Here is a 20,935-nt window from a genome sequence, read left to right as displayed (position 1 = left end):
TGCCTGTCCATATTTAGTGTCTGCTTAGTGTGCAAGTTCGACTCAATATAAGAGTAGGGGGAGAGCAGGATCAGTTCAATAGGAGACTAGAGGAGCTCCAGTTGGTGGTAAGTAGATTTGCAGTTTATATTAGCACACTGAAATTATTATTTTTATTTTAAACATAAAGTGGAAACAGAACATCTGTTCCTTGTCTGTTGTTCATAAAATTCATCAACTTTAAATGTAAATAAATTGTCTTGCAGGGCTGAAGAATTTTCATCTGGTCTCAAGGAAAGGGAAGGTATGTGAATTTCCCTTACATTGCTTGTATTGTTCAGTTGGTTTTCATCTGTGCTTATGTAGCTTATTATTATATTTCAGATGAAACTTTACTTTTGATATATTAGTTAAGAGTTGAATGTGATTTAAGTACTTAAGACTAGTACTGTGAAACTGTTACATTTGCTGAGAAGATTCAGGGGTTTTGGCGAGTCATAATGTAGGTGCAGTGTAAAATATTTTTGAATTTTTAGTTTGATGTATATAATTTTATTAATTAAAAACACTTCCATTTCCCTTTTCTAATTACCAGTAAGCCGCCACCATGAGTACCGACGCAGAGATGGCCATTTATGGCAAGGCTGCCATATACCTCCGAAAGCCTGAAAAGGAGAGAATCGAGGCTCAGAGCAAACCCTTTGATGCCAAAACAGCCTGCTATGTGGTTGATAATGTAGAGCTGTACGTCAAGGGAACAATCAAGAGCAAAGATGGTGGCAAAGTCACTGTTACTGTGCTTGACACTAAGGAGGTAAATTTTTAACATTCTTTTAAAAACCTTTTACATATGTAATTTTACATATATTTCTGGTCTATCTAATATCTACTGGATCAAATTTCTAGGAGAGAGTTGCTAAGGAGGATGATGTCCACCCAATGAATCCTCCCAAGTTTGACAAGATTGAGGACATGGCCATGATGACCCATCTCAATGAACCCTCTGTGCTGTATAACCTCAAAGAGCGTTATGCCGCATGGATGATCTACGTAAGCTCTGAAGCAAAGTAAAACAGCATTTATGTTCATTTTGTCTGTGTTGCTGCAAATCTGACCACATCTCTGCTCATTTCAGACCTACTCTGGGCTGTTCTGCGCTACTGTGAACCCCTACAAGTGGCTCCCAGTGTATGATCCAGAAGTGGTGGCTGCCTACAGAGGCAAAAAGCGTATGGAGGCCCCACCCCACATCTTCTCTGTCTCTGACAACGCCTATCAGTTCATGCTGACTGGTAAGATCTTATAGAACTTAATTTTATAGATTTTATTAAATGTTGATTTTAGTAAAAGAAAGATTTACTGAAAATTGTACACTCTGCAATCAACAGATAGAGAAAATCAGTCTGTCCTGATTACGTGAGTATATTTTCATATTTTTGCCATAGTCAATGAAATGAAAATAAAGTAGATGTATGGCAAATAAATATTATACATAAGAAGATATTTGAAAAATAGATTTTAATACTGTCCAAAAAAGTTGACATGTTTCATTTCTTAAAAACCAGTGGAGAATCTGGTGCTGGAAAGACTGTGAACACCAAACGTGTCATCCAGTACTTTGCCACAGTTGCAGTTCATAGTGATAAGAAGAAAGAGCAGGCTCCCGGCAAAATGCAGGTATATGATATGAAAAATTATTCTGAAAGATGGTGAAAAACAATCATATCATACAATATATTATATGTGAACTTCTGAAATACCTGAAATGAAGCTGAAAATTAAAGAAACCCCTTCAAACATCACAGGGCTCTCTTGAGGACCAGATTATTGCTGCCAACCCTCTGCTTGAGGCTTATGGTAATGCAAAGACTGTGAGAAATGACAACTCCTCTCGTTTTGTAAGTTCACTACTTTTTATTTACAGTACAGTCCAGTACAATTGGTGTTATTTTTTACTAAACAGAGATTTTTATAAAGAGATCATTATTACTATTATTTATGTATTATCTTATTTTATTCAAAACAGGGTAAATTCATTAGAATTCACTTCGGTACAACTGGAAAACTGGCTAGTGCTGACATTGAGACATGTAGGTGGACATGATTTAAATTTAATCCATTCTTTACATTTGTCTTTGTCTGTCACTCTTCAGATGATTGTGACTCAAGTACATTCTCTCAACAGATCTGCTGGAGAAGTCTAGAGTGACATTCCAGCTTCCAGATGAGAGAGGCTACCACATCTTCTACCAGATGATGACCAACCACAAGCCTGAGCTGATTGGTAGATGCACATATTTCATTAAATGTTTTTACACTGCAAAAAATGGCAAAACATTTTTTGTATTTTTTCTAGTCAAAATATCTACAAATTCTTAAATTAGGAAGCATTTACTAGATAGGCAAAATTACATAAGATATTTCCAGGGGGAAACAACTAAATTAAGTGCTTTTTGTTTAAAACAAGACTAAATATCTTATGCCATTTTAGTAAATGCTTCTTAATTTAAGTATTTGTAGATACTTTGACTAGAAACAAGACAAAAAATCTAAGTAAGATAAGCCTTTTGCAGTGCATTCCAGATAATACTCTTTCATAAATACTCTGTCTATTTTACAGAAATGACTCTCATCACCACCAACCCCTATGACTTCCCCATGTGCAGTCAGGGTCAGATCACAGTGGCAAGCATTGATGATAAAGAGGAGCTGATGGCTACTGATGTGAGTCAATGCTGTTTGATTATTGACATACTCTATATACATATGGCAGAGCCTAGATCTCTTTCTTTTCTGTAATTTCCAGTCTGCTATTGACATTCTGGGCTTCAGTGGTGAGGAGAAGATGGGCATCTACAAGTTCACTGGAGCTGTGCTTCATCATGGTAACATGAAGTTCAAGCAGAAGCAGCGTGAGGAGCAGGCTGAGCCAGATGGCACAGAGGGTGAGACTAAATAATACCAATGTGTGTCATCACATGCAGTGCTTTGATTTGAGAGATCTGTTTCTCTATTTTCATTAAAAAAAGTTTTAACTTTCAGGGCATTAAAAGTATGGATATTTTGTAACCTTTTAAATCGTAGAGGCTGACAAAATTGCCTACCTTCTGGGTTTGAACTCTGCTGATATGCTGAAGGCTTTGTGCTACCCCAGAGTCAAGGTCGGAAATGAGTTTGTGACCAAAGGCCAAACTGTGCCACAGGTATGTAGTGACATATTTCCAGCCTGAAAATCATGAATGAAATTTGACAAATAATAATAGCAAAATCAAAACATTTTTTAATAAAAATTCACTCTGTTCTACTTACAGGTGTATAACTCTGTTAGTGCCTTGTCCAAATCTATCTATGAGAGGATGTTCTTGTGGATGGTCATTCGTATCAACCAGATGTTGGACACAAAACAACAAAGAAATTTCTTCATTGGTGTGCTGGATATTGCTGGCTTTGAGATCTTTGATGTAAGAATCCTTCATGTTTATCTCTTTTCATGGCAAAATGTCACATTCAGGAGTGAGTAAATTGCTATTTTTCTTCCTGCAGTTCAACAGCATGGAGCAGCTGTGCATCAACTTCACTAATGAGAAACTGCAACAGTTTTTCAACCACCACATGTTTGTGCTGGAACAAGAGGAGTACAAGAAGGAGGGCATTGTTTGGGAGTTCATTGACTTCGGCATGGACTTGGCTGCTTGCATTGAGCTCATTGAGAAGGTTCTTACTGTTTTATGAACTAATTCATTTCCACTGTCTATTCTCAAAAAAAAAAAAAAACGTTTGTGGACGTAAACAATGTTCTTTTATAAACAGCCCATGGGTATCTTCTCCATCCTTGAAGAGGAGTGCATGTTCCCCAAGGCCACGGACACTTCCTTCAAGAACAAGCTGTATGATCAGCATCTTGGCAAGTGCAATGCTTTCCAGAAACCAAAGCCTGCCAAAGGCAAGGCTGAGGCCCACTTCTCTCTGGTCCACTATGCTGGAACTGTGGACTACAACATTAGTGGCTGGCTGGACAAGAACAAGGATCCACTGAATGAGTCTGTTCTGCAGCTTTACCAGAAGTCTTCTGTCAAACTGCTGGCTACTCTCTACCCACCTGTTGTTGAGGGTAATGAGGAAAAAAATAGTTACAATTATGAACATTAATTTCACCAACCTTTGATTTAGTTTTGTATTTACTTTATTGTTTTATATTTATATGTGTTAATTTGTTTCTTTATGTTAATAGAGACTGGCGGTGGAAAGAAGGGAGGCAAGAAGAAGGGTGGTTCCATGCAGACTGTGTCCTCCCAGTTCAGGGTATGTCTTTGTTTGAGACCAAATGTGAATAATGATGCAACTGAAAGCAGTGTCAGTATATGAGCTTGGTTGACTGTAGATCAAATAAATAATACATAAACAACTGAGAAAATGTGACTAAGAAAGCTGTATCTTTTCATGTTTAAACAGGAGAACTTGGGCAAGCTCATGACCAACTTGAGGAGCACTCACCCTCACTTTGTGCGTTGTCTGATTCCCAATGAGTCCAAGACTCCAGGTAAATTAATAAAGAATTTACAGATATTCTGACATGAATACAATATTTAATGTTAATTTTAATCTACAAAGATCGTAATGTAAACTGTTTCTTACAGGTCTGATGCAGAACTTCCTGGTTATCCACCAGCTGAGGTGTAACGGTGTGCTGGAGGGCATCAGAATCTGCAGAAAGGGCTTCCCCAGCAGAATCCTCTATGGTGACTTCAAGCAGAGGTAAATAGGAAGAAAAAACAATTACTGTATAAGGCTGTTAATAAGAGAATATGAAGCATTTTGATAAATTTATCACAGATACAAGGTGCTGAATGCCAGTGTAATCCCAGAGGGACAGTTTATTGACAACAAGAAGGCCAGTGAGAAACTCCTGGGATCCATTGATGTCAATCACGACGAGTACAGATTTGGACACACAAAGGTTCATGTTCTGTTTTACAGTCTTTATTGATCATGATGTATTAAGCTTGTTTAAATCAATATATTCTGATTTATTGTGAATTCAGGTGTTCTTCAAAGCTGGTCTTCTGGGTGTTCTTGAGGAGATGCGTGATGAGAAACTGGCTGCTCTGGTCACAATGACTCAGGCTCTTTGCCGTGGTTATGTGATGAGGAGGGAATTTGTAAAGATGATGGAGAGGAGGTGAGGAATGTCAAACAAAGATGACTGTGTGAATGGTAAATAATGATGATGATTAAGGAATTTGATTAAGGAATGAATTATTCACAGAGAGTCCATTTACACCATCCAATACAACATCCGCTCATTCATGAATGTCAAACACTGGCCATGGATGAAGGTTTACTACAAGATTAAGCCTCTGCTGAAGAGTGCTGAGACTGAGAAGGAGTTGGCAAACATGAAAGACGACTTTTTAAAATGTAAAGAAGATCTTGCCAAGGCTGAAGCCAAAAAGAAGGAGCTTGAAGAGAAGATGGTGGCACTGCTGCAAGAGAAAAATGATCTGCAGCTGCAAGTGGCTTCTGTGAGTTTACCTAATTAAAATAATTTAATTTTGGCTCTATTAAAATAATTAATGTGGTTTCTCAATGATATAGTGATCTATTTTCCTAACAGGAAGCTGAAAATCTCTCAGATGCTGAGGAGAGGTGTGAGGGTCTGATCAAGAGCAAAATCCAGCTTGAAGCTAAACTCAAGGAGACAACTGAGAGACTGGAGGATGAGGAAGAAATCAATGCTGAACTGACAGCCAAGAAGAGGAAACTGGAGGATGAGTGCTCTGAGCTGAAGAAAGACATTGATGACCTGGAGCTCACCTTGGCTAAAGTGGAAAAGGAGAAACATGCCACTGAGAATAAGGTTGGATATTGAGTTGATGGTTATATTTAATCTCTGCTTTATATGAATTGTAAAAAAACAAGCTCATTTGGAACTAAAAAAATCACACAGGTCAAAAACTTGACTGAGGAAATGGCATCTCAGGATGAGAGCATTGCTAAACTTACAAAGGAGAAGAAAGCTCTCCAAGAGGCACATCAGCAGACCCTGGATGATCTTCAGGCAGAGGAGGACAAAGTCAACACCCTGACCAAATCCAAGACAAAACTTGAGCAGCAAGTTGATGATGTGAGCATAAAATTGACTTTTTTTTTTTTTTTTTTTTTTCTCCTGCTTTTGACATTTTGCACGTCATTGTCCCGTAGCTTGAGGGTTCCCTTGAGCAAGAGAAGAAGCTCCGCATGGACCTGGAAAGAGCCAAGAGAAAGCTTGAAGGAGACCTGAAATTAGCACAAGAGTCCATCATGGACCTGGAGAATGACAAGCAGCAATCTGAGGAGAAAATTAAAAAGTAATTAAATTAAATCTTTTAAATCTTTTAATAAAAACAAATTTTGTCTTTTGTTTTTACAAACAATTTTTAATAAACACTCGCAGGAAAGACTTTGAAACAAGCCAGCTGCTCAGCAAGATTGAAGATGAACAATCACTGGGTGCTCAACTCCAGAAGAAGATCAAGGAGCTTCAGGTATTTCTTGAGTTTTTTTAAACGGCGTTGCAAATGTGAAATGAAGACTAATGAGTTTTCATTGATTACTTTATCATTTTAGGCTCGCATTGAGGAACTGGAGGAAGAGATTGAGGCTGAGCGTGCTGCTCGTGCCAAGGTTGAGAAGCAGAGAGCTGATCTCTCCAGGGAACTTGAGGAGATCAGTGAGAGGCTTGAGGAAGCTGGAGGAGCCACTGCTGCTCAGATCGAGATGAATAAGAAGCGTGAAGCTGAATTCCAGAAGCTGCGTCGTGATCTTGAGGAGTCCACCCTCCAGCATGAAGCTACTGCTGCTGCCCTCCGTAAGAAGCAGGCAGACAGTGTGGCCGAGCTCGGAGAGCAAATCGACAACCTCCAGCGTGTCAAGCAGAAGCTTGAGAAAGAGAAGAGTGAATACAAAATGGAGATTGACGATCTCTCCAGCAACATGGAGGCTGTTGCCAAAGCAAAGGTTGGGAAATTTATGTCTAAAGAATATAAAACAAATATAAAAAAAAGTTTTTCAAACATCTAATGACTTCCGTATTTACAGGGTAATCTTGAGAAGATGTGCCGCACCCTTGAGGACCAACTTAGTGAAATTAAGTCCAAGAATGATGAGAACATTCGCCAAATAAATGACCTCAGTGCTCAAAGAGCAAGACTTCAAACTGAAAATGGTAACCAAATGACAATCATGAAGAAATTAATAGTATTATAATAGCACGAGTATGGTGTATTAAGATTATTCAGCATTGAATATCCGAAGTCTTATTAAAGCAAGCACACACATTTAACTGCTTTCAAAGAGTTTGTTTTGATATTAAATAATAACACAATAGCACAATCTGACACAGTGAATCAAAATCTAAACAGGTGAGTTTGGCCGTCAGCTAGAGGAGAAGGAGGCTCTGGTTTCTCAGCTCACCAGAGGCAAACAAGCTTTCACTCAGCAAATCGAGGAACTTAAGAGGCAGACTGAAGAGGAGGTTAAGGTAATATTGCATAATCAAAACATTCACATATTTTCCACTTACTATACAACAAAGCTAATATTATCTGGCTTTGTCAATTAGGCTAAGAACGCACTGGCCCATGCTGTGCAATCAGCCCGTCATGACTGCGACCTGCTTCGTGAGCAGTTTGAGGAAGAGCAGGAGGCAAAGGCTGAGCTGCAGCGGGGAATGTCAAAGGCCAACAGTGAAGTTGCTCAGTGGAGAACCAAATATGAAACTGACGCCATCCAGCGCACTGAGGAACTTGAAGAGTCCAAGTATGCAGATCATTGAATAATATTGACGATTCTCACAGTGTGTAGCTTTTATAGCTTTGAATACAAAACGGTGTGTAATACTTAACAGGAAAAAGCTGGCTCAGCGTCTGCAAGAGGCAGAGGAACAAATTGAGGCTGTAAACTCCAAATGTGCCTCTCTGGAGAAGACCAAACAGAGACTCCAGGGTGAGGTGGAGGACCTCATGATTGATGTGGAGAGAGCCAATGCTTTGGCTGCCAACCTTGACAAGAAGCAGAGGAACTTTGACAAGGTACAATTTCACTTTTAAAATAGGCTATAGTGGGCTTTGTTCAACATGTTAAAAATCAAACCTGACCTGAAATATCTTCATCAAAGGTCCTGGCAGAATGGAAGCAGAAATATGAGGAAGGTCAGGCAGAACTGGAAGGTGCCCAGAAAGAGGCTCGTTCACTCAGCACTGAGCTGTTCAAGATGAAGAACTCCTATGAGGAGACTCTGGATCATCTGGAGACCCTCAAGAGAGAGAACAAGAATCTGCAGCGTATGAATGCCTTTAATAAAGTCATGAATTAGTCCAATGGTTTACAGTGTTAAATCTGTTGTGCTTTAAACTATGTTTATGTTCATAATATTTTCCTTCTAACTTGTAGAGGAGATTTCAGATCTGACAGAGCAGTTGGGTGAGACTGGTAAGAGCATCCATGAGCTGGAAAAGGCCAAGAAGACAGTGGAGACTGAGAAAGCAGAGATTCAGACCGCCCTGGAGGAGGCTGAAGTTAGTATCCTAAGAATAATATTTAATTCTTGCTAGAACCACTATACTGTTCATAATTTATATTATCAATGTACATATTTGTAATGTTGTTTTTATTGTTAATAGGGCACCCTGGAGCATGAGGAGTCCAAGATTCTTCGTGTTCAGCTTGAGCTTAACCAGGTTAAGGGTGAGATTGACAGGAAGCTTGCAGAGAAGGATGAGGAGATGGAGCAAATCAAGAGGAACAGCCAGAGAGTCATTGAATCCATGCAGAGCACTTTGGACTCTGAGGTCAGGAGCAGGAATGATGCCCTGAGAATCAAGAAGAAGATGGAGGGAGACCTTAATGAGATGGAGATTCAGCTGAGCCACGCCAACCGCCAGGCTGCTGAGGCCCAGAAACAGCTCAGGAATGTTCAGGGACAACTCAAGGTATATGACTTCTCTTAGGTTTTGGGGTGCATACATATGTTTGTATAATCTAACCTATGTTAAGTAAAGACCAACAGAAAGCACATCGAAAGCTTATTGTAATGCTATTGTTATGTTCAGGATGCCCAACTGCACCTTGATGATGCTGTGAGAGGACAGGAAGACATGAAGGAGCAGGTGGCCATGGTGGAGCGCAGAAACACTCTGATGCAAGCTGAGATTGAGGAGCTGAGAGCTGCTCTGGAGCAGACAGAGAGAGGCCGAAAAGTGGCTGAACAAGAGCTGGTGGACGCCAGTGAGCGTGTTGGGCTGCTGCACTCTCAGGTAAGGGCACATTGTTTTTCTATTTTAATGAAATTAAAGAAATTGAGAGCATCATTTAAAATGTTCATAGTGTTGCTTTCCATGTTACAGAACACAAGTCTCATAAACACCAAGAAGAAGCTTGAGTCTGACCTTGTTCAGATCCAGAGTGAAGTTGAAGACACTGTACAGGAAGCCAGGAATGCAGAGGAGAAGGCCAAGAAGGCCATCACTGATGTGAGAAAAAGTAGCTGCCAAATGACAATTAACTACACACTTGGGTACATAAAATGTCAATCTAATATATATCTATATTAATGAAAAAGGCTGCAATGATGGCAGAAGAGCTCAAGAAGGAGCAGGACACCAGTTCTCACCTTGAGAGGATGAAGAAGAATCTGGAGGTGACAGTGAAGGACCTGCAGCACCGTCTGGATGAGGCTGAGAATCTGGCCATGAAGGGAGGCAAGAAACAACTCCAGAAACTGGAGAGCAGGGTAATTGCTTTTAAATGATTTTTCATATAAAATACAATTTTAGGATAAAATCCCCTAAACATGTTGCTTACACTTATTCCTAAAATTAAAGCACCATCTCAGGTTCCAAAAGTAGTTACCAGGCAATAACTGCTTGGATTTGGATTTTTCTGAAATTATTTATGTGTTATCAAAGGTCCGTGAGCTTGAGTCTGAAGTTGAAGCAGAACAGAGGCGTGGAGCTGATGCTGTTAAGGGTGTCCGTAAATATGAGAGGAGAGTGAAAGAGCTGTCTTATCAGGTATGCTCATACCCAACCATATCCATAGAATTATCCATACAAATCTAAGAAATAGTAATATTTTTTTGTTTGTAGACTGAGGAGGATAAGAAGAACATCAACAGACTCCAGGATCTGGTTGATAAGCTGCAGCTGAAGGTCAAAACCTACAAGAGGCAGTCTGAGGAGGCGGTATGTTAAATTCATATGAACACTGGACACATTGGGTATTAGTTAATTAGACATTTTTTACTGGTGTAATATCTCTGATGTCCCATGGCTTAGTTAATAAACATGGTTAAAATGTTACTCTTTAGGAGGAGCAAGCCAACACTCATCTGTCCAAGTTGAGGAAGGCGCAGCATGAGCTGGAGGAGGCTGAGGAGCGTGCTGACATTGCTGAGTCTCAGGTCAACAAGCTCAGAGCCAAGAGTCGTGATGCTGGAAAGGTCAGTTGCATAATGGCAGGATGTTTACTGAGTACAGTAAATCCTTTCTTGCATTTACTGAAAATAAAGTATTCAGCCCATGCTTGAAAAATGTACTCATTATTTACATGACTTTTCTATGTCCTTTTTTTGTCTCAGGCCAAAGAAGAGTGAAACCCTCAGAGCTGATGGGAGCCTCTACTGAAGTCATATAATATGATTATTCTGTAGATTTACTTTTAATATTCCTTTTGAAATAAATCTCTGCTCACTAGACATTTGTTGTGGAGTGATCTTTATTCTCAAATAAAGTACTGTTTTTTTTTTATTCAGTAAAAGCTTGTTCATAAAATTTTCCTCCAATCATTCAAGAAAAAAAGGAAGTTTTAAATTAAAAGATAAACAGGCCATAAAAACTCTCACTTGGGTGGTCAGTTGGTTATTTAATACAATTTACCTGCAAAAAAGACATAGGTTCAAAGAATATTCAATTCCAATCAAAATGATTAAACCCCATGACCTGCAAGACATTTTGCTGCAGAGAACAACATTTTATGAAAACAATTCAACAAAGACATCAGTAAATTATTGGAGAAAGTTTATTAAGACACAATTGAGTGATTTTAAGAATGTAATAAAAAAATTCTAACTGGCTCTTAACATTTATGTTCAAAATTATTCAGCCACCAAAAGTCGAATTTGGTGCAGAATATGTTATTCTTTAAGTATTTAGAAGCTTCTGTCATCTCTTTACTGAAATCTTGGCCCATTTCTTACTTCAAAAAGCTTTATGATCATTGATAATCTTTGGTTTTCACATTGCCACAGCCTTCATCAAATTCAACCAAATATTTTCAATAATCATTAAATCTGAAGACTGTACAGACAACTCCAGAACATTCTACAACTGAACTTTGGAATGGCTGTCCTGCAGGAAAGTCTACTGATCATCAGCTTCAGTCTTTGCACCAAAGGCATCACAATTTTTGCCAAAATGACCTAATACTTAAAAGAATTCATGATGTACAGTCATTATTTCCACTTCCTGCCACACTAAAACACCCACATAACAGGACTGTCCCACCTGGTGTTCTTCTGCTTATAAGGTTTGCCTTTTTTTTGCACCAGACAAACCACTGTTCCATTGGTCCAAAGAGTTCCATTTTGGTCACAACACTCCATAAAACATTATTCCAGAACTCCACTGATCTATCCATGTTTTATTAAAAATCCTACTGTATAATGCAAAAGAGTTACATTTTATATTAAAATTATAACTTTTAATATGCTAGTAAACTGTTATATATGCAATTTTTATAAAAATCTGGATCTTAAGAAAAACTTTATTGCGTGAATTGCATGAATGGAAAAAATATGCAAACTATTTAATGTAAAATATGTTGCTTTGGATAATAAAAAAAAAAAAAAAAATATATATATATATATATATAGCCTGCAAATGCAAAAGTCTTGATTCAGGGAAGAAAGAAGCAGGAACCAGCAAACTTAACTTTAGTAACTAAATAAACATAAACAACAAAACGAAAGTAATCTAGAATGGAAACACCTCTTAGTCAATCAGATTTGAGGACCAGAAAGAACTGTCATATATATATATATATATATATATATATATATATATACACACACACACACACACACACACACACACATATACATATATACATTTTATATATATATATATATATATATATATATATATATATATATATATATATATATATATATGTGTGTGTGTGTGTGTGTGTCCCTTGACCACAAAACCAGTCTTAAGTCGCTGAGGTATGTTTGTAGCAATAGCCAAAAATACATTGTATGGGTCAAAATTGTTGTTTTTTCTTTTATGCCAAAAATCATTAGGAAATTATGTAAAGATCATGTTCCATGAACATTTTTTGTAAAATTCCTACTGTAAATATATCAAAATGTAATTTTTTATTAGTAATATGCATTGCTCAGAACGTAATTTGGACAACTTTAAAGGTGATTTTCTCAGTATTTAGATTTTTTTGCACCCTCACATTCCAGATTTTCAAATAGATGTATCTCGGCCAAATATTGTCCTATCATAACAAACCATACATCAATAGAAAGCTTATTTATTGAGGTTCCATATGCTGTATACATCTCAGTTTTAAAATTTAACCTTATGACTGGTTTTGTGGCCCAGGGTCACATATATATATATATATGTGACCCTGGACCACAAAACCATATATATATAATGTAATTCGTTTTGGGTTATTCTAACAGGCAATCTTTAGTGTCATTATCTGTTAAGTTTTCCTTAAATGCACATTTCCGTTGTGGACCGTGCTATATACAGCGCGTTTGTTAGTTTGCAGCGCCCTCGTGTGTTCGCAGCGCGTTTCTGAGTTTGGTTGTGTTGTGAGAATTTGCAGCGCGTTTCCGTATTTGTGTTAGAGTTGCGAGGATTTGCAGCGCCTGTGTTGTCAAACTGATGAAGATGTTTTCTTAATTTGTTGTCGTTTTTTTCTGTTCGCATGTGTTTTCTTGTTTGCAGCGCGTTGACCTCTCTCGGCCACCGTACAAGACCGATAGGTGGCAACAATTAGGGATGGGCGATACCACTTATTTTGTTTTCGATACGATACCGATATTTTTAAGGCCAGTATCATCGATATCGATACCGATACGATACTTCTAAACTTAATTTTTAAATTATTACATTTATTAAATTAATAAGAGTAAAATATGTAATTATGCCCTTTTTTTTATAACCTTTTACACTTTATATTTGAAATGCATTTTAACATTTAATATGCAACTAATTAAATTTTATTTTCTACACGTGGTTAAAATATGTTTACTTTAGTGGTAACTACAAAACCTACAGTTGAAAATACTTGGTTTCATAAGGGGCTGCCAGTGACAGGCTGTTGCACACATAAAATACAACATTTTTATTCTGCCAGTGTATAATTTATATTAACGTTACTACAAAACATGATCAATGAACTTTAAGTGTTAATTTAAAGAAATGTAATTGCACTTGTGAAATGCAAATTATGTAAGCTTCAGTTTCAGTTTGTTTATTGAGAAATAGCTCAAACATTTTTTTTATTTTCTGTCCTCTGATAAGCATTGTACAGGGCTGTCGTTCCCAAAAGCATCAATGATTTCTTATGATACTTTTAGGAAACACAGCCCTGTTTGAATGCACTGTCTAAAGGGAGTGAATGCTCTCTGTGATTGATTGGTTCTGTCTTGCATCATTTGCGTGCGTTCAGATGAGTAGGAAAAGTGTTCTATCGTGAACAGTTATTCTCTAATAGGTTATGCATCCAATTAAATGCACATTGTACTCCTGGCTTTTTGTTAAATAAACAAAATCACTGGTAAATAAAACACACCTTAGTATCGATATTTTCAATTTGAGTATCGATACTTTCGATACTCGCATCAGTATCGATATATCGATACTTTAGGATCGATATGCACATCCCTAGCAACAATGCGCTTGGATAGATGCGCAAACTCATTCGTCAAATGCAGATTGGAGAAAAAACATGGATACTGCAGGGCAAAGAGTATACTCTTTGTGCAGGGGTTACGAAAAAAGGAAAGAAAAGGGTGGGGCTGAGAAGGTGAGGATGAGAGCCAGACGGCTGTGAAGGAGGAGGCTGCGGCCGCAGCAGCACAGGGACATAGATATGAGGGACAAGTGGAAGTTCCACAGACAAGTGCAGGGCAAGTAACAAGAAAGGAGGATACTTAATGTTATTTCCTAGGTAATCTGACGTTAGCAAATGTTATTTCATGTTGCTACATTTTTATCTATACCCCAATGAAATAAAACTATTGCAGTTTTTACAGTTAGGCCTAATTAGCTATAAAACACGATATAAACATGCCGCTGCATTAACATGAAGGCAGAAGAAATATTTAATAAGTAATTAAACCGTTTTTGTGCACACTGCAAAAACTCCATCTAATCAAGTCAAAAAATTTTTGCCAGCTAAAAAGTATTTTTAACCTTGTTACTTATATACTAAGCAAGAGCAGATGTTAGATTATTAATCTTATATTGAGTATTTTTAGAATTCTTACCAAGTGTGATTTGTCTTGTTTCATTGGCAGATTATTTCACTTAATTTAAGAAGTTTTCGACTAAAATCAAGTATTTTAAGGGTTAGGTAAGTCGAAAGCTTCTTAAATTAAGTGAAATAATCTGCCAATGTAATACGACTAATCACACTTGCTAAGAATTCTCAAAATAAGACAAATATACTCAAAGTAAGATTGATAATATAACATCTTCTGCTCTTGCTTAGTATATAAGTCTCAAAACAAGATCAAAAAATACTTTTTAGCTTTTTCCAAAAGATTTTTTTTTACTTTGTTAGATGAACAGTTTTTGCAGTACCGTATTTTTTGCACAAATAAATTAAGAGATTAGTAAGTAATAAATATAGTTTAAGATTGCATGGAATAGATGACGTAATACATAAACCCCGTTTTTTTTTAATCCATTCTTTCACATGTTTATTCAGGTAGAGAATAGAGAGGATGACACCTGCTATAATTTGAAAGGTAAAACATCATGGGTTAAGATTTAAAGTCCCCCTGAAATCAAAATTAAAGTTTGTTGGCTTTTAGTATGAATATATTAGCCTTAAGATTACCTATAAGCTAGTGTGCTTCAAATCAACGACAAAATTCACATTTACGAGATATGGGCATTCAGTACCGCCGCTCCCTATACGCAGAGTACGCAGTCTGCGTAGGGCACAAACTCCCGGGGGGGCACCATCCCAGCTGATCAAAAAAAATCGTTTTTATATATTATAATAATAAATTAATATTAATAATATACATACACAAATAAACCAAAATATAAAAATATAAATGTATATATTGCATTTTACGGTGAACGCAGACTAGGCTAGTAAGCACACGTGGTGACGCGCAGCATCTGCGCCGCGACGCGCCCTCACCTCTGTTTGCGGCTGCCTATTTGGCCAAAAATGATGATAATAATTGATGAAAATATGCCTGGTCCTGGAAAGAGACATCAACAGTCCGGCGCCAAGAAACGAAAGAAAAAAAAAAAGCCCAAGATGAAGCCCGTGCATCACTTTCAGGTACTTTTATAATCCTGAGAAACTTTATATTATTCTGTCGACGTTAATAATGTGTTTTAATGTCGGTAATAATTTCACGACTAACGCATCTTTCTTAATATGAATACAGGCAGATCTAAGTAAACAAAATGACTTAAAATGCATTATATTAAAACAATTATGGTAATTATGATTATTGATTAATAATGACCATATAGTGTAATTAAATAACAGTGTTAAAATACATAATCTAATACAAAATTAACAGTTTACATTACAATTTTAATAGAAATGCCTGAAAAGGGCACCAAAGGCCTGGTAAATGCAGTTGTTACACTTACATGATGATCGAATTCCTTGTTTAATTTTGACCAAACATTTAATTAAAATATCCACATAATCTTTCCTATCATTTCCTCAACAAAAATATGTGGACATCATAACCCTTGTCTGCTTTATTGTCAAATAGCAAAGGCTTTATCATATGAAGAGCTCCAGCAGATGACAGTGTTGATTTTATTTCAGTTTATTATTGTTTATTTTATTAAGATTTCACATTTTTAAATGTTTTATTTAAAGTGTAATTTTAGTTTGTATTTTTTGCTGTAGAGCTGCAATTGTAATTTATAAATGATACAATTTATTTATGTATTTACTATTTACTTTTATTTGAATAAAGTTCTGTTTTGGCCCCTATAGTAGGTGTTTTTTTATTATTTTATTTTTACTTCTGTAATATTTGGGGGAGGGGGCACAAAAGTAAATTTCTGCTTAGGGCACCCATTTGGCCAGCAGCGGCCCTGTGGGCATTCAAAACTTACAGTCTCGTCACTTCCGCCAATATGAATAAACGATTTTGATGATAACACCGTGCACTTCGGTTTCTCATCAAACGTTCTGTCCAATCAAATGCTCTCTAGAGCAGTGGTCTCAAACTCAATTCCTGGAGGGCCACAGCTCTGCACAGTTTAGCTCCAACCAGCTCCAACTCACACCTGCTTAGAAGTTTCTAGTTACCCTGAAGAGCTTGTGTGGCGGGAGTCCCGAGCTGTGATCAGCGTCGCCCTGGCAACACACGACCGACACCTGGGATCCATCAGCACCGAGCCAATCGTCACCGGAAACCACCCTTTATAAACAGACTGCTCAGGACAGACAAGTGAGAACGATCTCCATTGAAGCTCGGCACTTACATGCTCTCTCTATTGCTTACCTCACAGATTCGCCGTGACGATTGGCTTCCCGCTGCTTGGATCCACTTCCCCTGGGACGACCGCACTTCCTGCACTCGTCCCTCACTGACCACGGTTCACGAGGAGCACCTTTGAAGGAGAAGAGCACCCACACCGAGCACCCACGACGCCGACTGCATACTCACCCGTACACTCTCACCTTTTTATTTAATAAACTCACCCTCCGGGGCTCACCAAAGTCTTTTGTCCTGTCGTGCTGTTCTCCGCCCGGCCACAAGGTGGTGGAGAATGCGGGCAAGATCACGGGCGAGAACAGCCGCGAGGAAGACAGCCCTTTGTTTACGTCGCCATCTTGCTACACCACTAACTTCCGGTTTCTTTTTTTCAGGCGAGCGCCTCCCCAGCGGCATGGAGGAATTGGTAAAACAGCTGACGGAGGTTAGCGTCCGCCAACAACAATGTTTTGAGCTGCTGACTGAACAACATGGCCAAATCCAAGGATATCTGTCAGAAATGCGCCTTCCAGCGGCTCAGAACGTCCCTCTTCCCGACCCACGCGTCACTGCGGCTCGACTATTACCCAAGTTAACCGCAGATGATGATATTGAGGCCTATCTCAAAATGTTTGAGACCGTAGCTCACACAGAAGGTTGGGCGAGAGGTAGTTGGGCTACTGCACTGGCACCGTTGCTGTCAGGTGAAGCCCAACGGGCATATTTTTCTTTACCGGCGTCCTCACAAAATAATTATAATGAGTTAAAAAGAGAAATTTTAGGTCGTCTGGGACTCTCAGCGACCGCCGCTGCGCAGCGGTTTCATGATTGGGAATTTAAAGCACGGTTGCCAGTGCGTACTCAAGCGGCCGGTCTGATGCGGTTGGCCGAACATTGGCTCTTAGAAAATTCGCCGTCCCCTTCTCAAGTTGTGGAAAGGGTAGTAGTCGACCGCATGCTGAGAGCGCTCCCCCGCTCGATGAGGCAGGCGGCCGGGATGAGGGGACCCAAAACCATCGCGGATCTGATTGAGGCTGTGGAACTGGCGGACGCTACCTACCGGGACGCTGGGGAGAGAGCGCCGCCTTTCCCCCGGAGGGTGAACCAGGAGCGACGACCGCCAGAGGGCACCCCGCGGCCAGTACACAGACCCTCCAGCCCCCGCGACGAGCCGATGCCCACCGAACCCGCCTCACCACCCATCAAGGCTTGGATGGCAGGCTGTGTGCTGCACCAGAGAGCCCCCAGAGGGGCTCCCACGACCCCGGTGAAGATCCATGGCCGCCAATACCAGGCTCTGCTGGACTCCGGCAGCGCCGTTTCGCTCGCGAGACCCACTACGCTCGCCCCCCGGCCACACTCCAAGTCAATGATGCCCCTCACTTGTGTCCATGGCGACACACGACAGGTACCCACTAATATACTTACCTTTCATAAAGGCGGAGACACCTGGACCCTGGAGGTTGGAATCCTGAAGGATCTCCCCGTGCCCCTGCTGCTTGGACGTGACTGGCCGGGGTTGGAAGCCGCTCTCGCCACTGCCACACAGCCTGCTCGCCAGCGTCGGCGCCCACGCCGTCAACAGTCGCGGGGGTCGGAGAGCCACGCCACCCTGATGACGTCGGACAGTGGGAGAGACGGTGAGTCCGCCCCCAGAAATACTAACCTCTTCCACGATGTGTTTCAGCAGGTCACCGGAGGAGGAAATTTCGGGAAGGCCCAAAAGGAGGACGACCGCTTGAAACACTGCTGGCGACAGGTACGCCTCCTTGAGGACCAGGAGGTACTACCGGCTCCTCACCCTCTCCCACACTTCATCGTCCGGAACGGTCTGCTGTACTGTGTCGCCGAGCGGCGGGGGGAGGTCAAACATCTTCTGGTCGTGCCAAAAGGGAAAACAGAAACAGTGATCGAGTTAGCCCATGCGCACCCCATGGCGGGCCACCTCGGGGCCCAGAACACGATTCAGCGCATCCGCGACAGGTTCCACTGGCCCGGCCTAGAAGCCGAGGTGAAGAGGTTCTGCCAGGCATGTCCCAGATGTCAACGGACGTCGCCCCGGAAACCTCCCCCCAGCCCACTCATTCCGTTACCCATCATCGGGGTGCCCTTTGAGCGGATCGGGATGGACCTCATAGGGCCGTTGCCGAAGTCTGGCCGGGGCCACGAGCACATCCTGGTGATTCTGGACTACGCCACCCGGTACCCTGAAGCAGTCCCCCTTAGGAAGGCCACCGCCAAAACCATCGCTCGGGAGCTGTTCCTGCTCTTCAGCCGGGTGGGCCTGCCAACGGAGATCCTGACCGACCAGGGAACCCCATTCATGTCCCGGCTAATGGCTGACCTCTGCCGGCTGCTGAAAGTGAGACAAATAAGAACCTCAGTCTACCACCCTCAGACCGACGGGCTCGTCGAGAGGTTTAATCAGACGCTCAAGCAGATGCTGCGGAGAGTAACGGCCGAGGACAGGAAGGACTGGGACCTCCTCCTCCCTTACGTACTGTTCGGCATCCGAGAGGTCCCCCAGGCATCCACCGGTTTTACCCCGTTCGAGCTCCTCTTCGGGCGGCAACCAAGAGGCCTTCTCGACGTGGCCCGAGAGGCCTGGGAGCAGCAGCCGGCAGCCTACCGGACCGTCGTGGAACACGTCCGGGACATGCGGGAAAAGATCGACCGGGTCATGCCGTTAGTCCGGGAGCACCTGGTGAAATCCCAGCAAGCCCAGCAACGCCTTTACAACCGGGCGGCTCAACCGCGGGAATTCCAGCCAGGGGATAGAGTGATGGTCCTGGTCCCCAATACCGCCTGCAAGTTCCTGGCCCAGTGGCAGGGCCCCTACACTGTGGAAGAACGAGTCGGCCCAGTCAACTATAGGGTAAGGCGGCCCGGCCGCAGACAACCGGTCCAGCTTTACCATATTAATCTGCTGAAGAAATGGGTCGGGGACCAGGACCAGGTGGCCGCTCTCACCATCCAAGAGCCCGCGGTTGTCGACACCAACCCCAACCTCTCCGCCGCCCAGAAGGCGGAGCTGCGGCACCTGGTCGGTCAGTTCCAGGATGTCTTCTCCGACACCCCCGGCCAGACTAATGTCCTCCAGCACGACATCCGCACTCCTCCCGGCGTCATCGTCCGGCAACGGCCCTACAGAGTCCCTGAGTCCCGCCGGCACGCTATAGAGGAGGAGATCCAAAAGATGCTGAAACTGGGGGTCATCGAACCATCACGGAGCCCATGGTCCAGCCCGATAGTCCTGGTCCCAAAACCGGACGGCACCCTGCGGTTCTGCAATGACTACCGGCGCCTAAATGAGATCTCGGACTTCGACAGCTACCCCATGCCCCGAGTGGACGAGCTGTTGGAACGTCTGGGAAGGGCCCGGTACGTCACCACGCTGGACCTCACGAAGGGGTATTGGCAAGTCCCCCTCTCGCCGGAAGCCAGGCCCAAGACCGCCTTCTCAACCCCCTCCGGGCACTGGCAGTACCGGACCCTTCCCTTCGGCCTGCACGGAGCCCCAGCGACATTTCAACGCTTGATGGATGTTATCCTCCGTCCCCACCAAACCTACGCAGCGGCCTACTTGGACGACGTGGTGATCCACTCGGAGGCATGGGAGGACCATTTAGAGCGACTCCGCAGGGTGCTGTCCGAGCTACGTCGGGCGGGCCTAACCGCCAACCCCCGCAAGTGCCACCTAGCGATGAACGAGGCACGGTACCTGGGTTTCACCGTAGGAAGAGGACTCATTAAGCCCCAGGAAAACAAGGTGAAGGCAATCTTGGACGCTCCGAGACCCCTCAGCAAGACCCAGGTACGTGCCTTCTTGGGGTTGGCGGGATACTATCGGTGCTTCATCCCCCAGTTTTCCTCTATAGCGGCCCCTCTGACGGACCTGACCAGGAAGGGACTGCCAGAACGGGTTCACTGGAGCGAGGATGCCGAAAGGGCCTTTGAGCGCATCAAGCGGGCCCTAACCACCGAACCCGTTCTGCGCGCCCCGGACTTCAACTGTCCCTTCCTGCTCCAGACCGATGCTTCAGACACGGGACTGGGGGCCGTGCTCTCCCAGATCCAGGAGGGAGAGGAGCATCCGGTCGTCTACATCAGCCGGAAGCTGTCCAAGGCCGAGAGAAACTACGCAGCTGTCGAGAAGGAAGCTCTCGCCATCAAGTGGGCAGTCCTGGAGTTGAGGTATTATCTGTTGGG

At 42.0% G+C, this 20,935-nt stretch overlaps 1 protein-coding gene across 2 annotated transcripts; it reads left to right on the top strand.

Annotated features, from left to right (window-relative positions):
- The first annotated feature begins 60 nt into the window (after positions 1–60).
- LOC141334617 (myosin heavy chain, fast skeletal muscle-like) lies at positions 61–10,711 on the top strand. 2 transcript variants are annotated; one of them, XM_073839766.1, is made up of 41 exons: positions 61–107; positions 246–283; positions 575–793; positions 886–1,029; positions 1,115–1,271; positions 1,368–1,395; positions 1,545–1,656; positions 1,785–1,877; positions 2,006–2,069; positions 2,165–2,263; positions 2,600–2,703; positions 2,786–2,924; positions 3,064–3,182; positions 3,291–3,440; positions 3,523–3,693; positions 3,790–4,090; positions 4,211–4,281; positions 4,432–4,519; positions 4,617–4,734; positions 4,813–4,936; positions 5,022–5,158; positions 5,246–5,501; positions 5,594–5,836; positions 5,927–6,103; positions 6,181–6,326; positions 6,413–6,503; positions 6,586–6,975; positions 7,057–7,183; positions 7,380–7,498; positions 7,580–7,776; positions 7,865–8,048; positions 8,135–8,300; positions 8,410–8,534; positions 8,640–8,948; positions 9,069–9,272; positions 9,363–9,488; positions 9,578–9,748; positions 9,924–10,028; positions 10,104–10,199; positions 10,325–10,456; positions 10,595–10,711. In XM_073839766.1, exons 3-41 carry the CDS (start codon positions 587–589, stop codon positions 10,607–10,609), a joined length of 5,805 nt encoding a protein of 1,934 aa, XP_073695867.1. In that variant the 5' UTR covers positions 61–107; positions 246–283; positions 575–586; the 3' UTR covers positions 10,610–10,711. The 2 variants fall into 2 exon arrangements, with proteins under 2 accessions (XP_073695867.1, XP_073695868.1); XM_073839767.1 differs by lacking the exon at positions 1,368–1,395 and having other exon boundaries at positions 1,517–1,656.
- Positions 10,712–20,935: the final 10,224 nt, after the last annotated feature.

This window comes from Garra rufa, chromosome 5 (assembly GCF_049309525.1).
Source record: "Garra rufa chromosome 5, GarRuf1.0, whole genome shotgun sequence".
Lineage (NCBI taxonomy): Eukaryota > Metazoa > Chordata > Actinopteri > Cypriniformes > Cyprinidae > Garra > Garra rufa.
The sequence above is the reverse complement of the archived record's forward strand: the minus strand, read 5'-3'. Positions and strand labels throughout refer to the sequence as shown.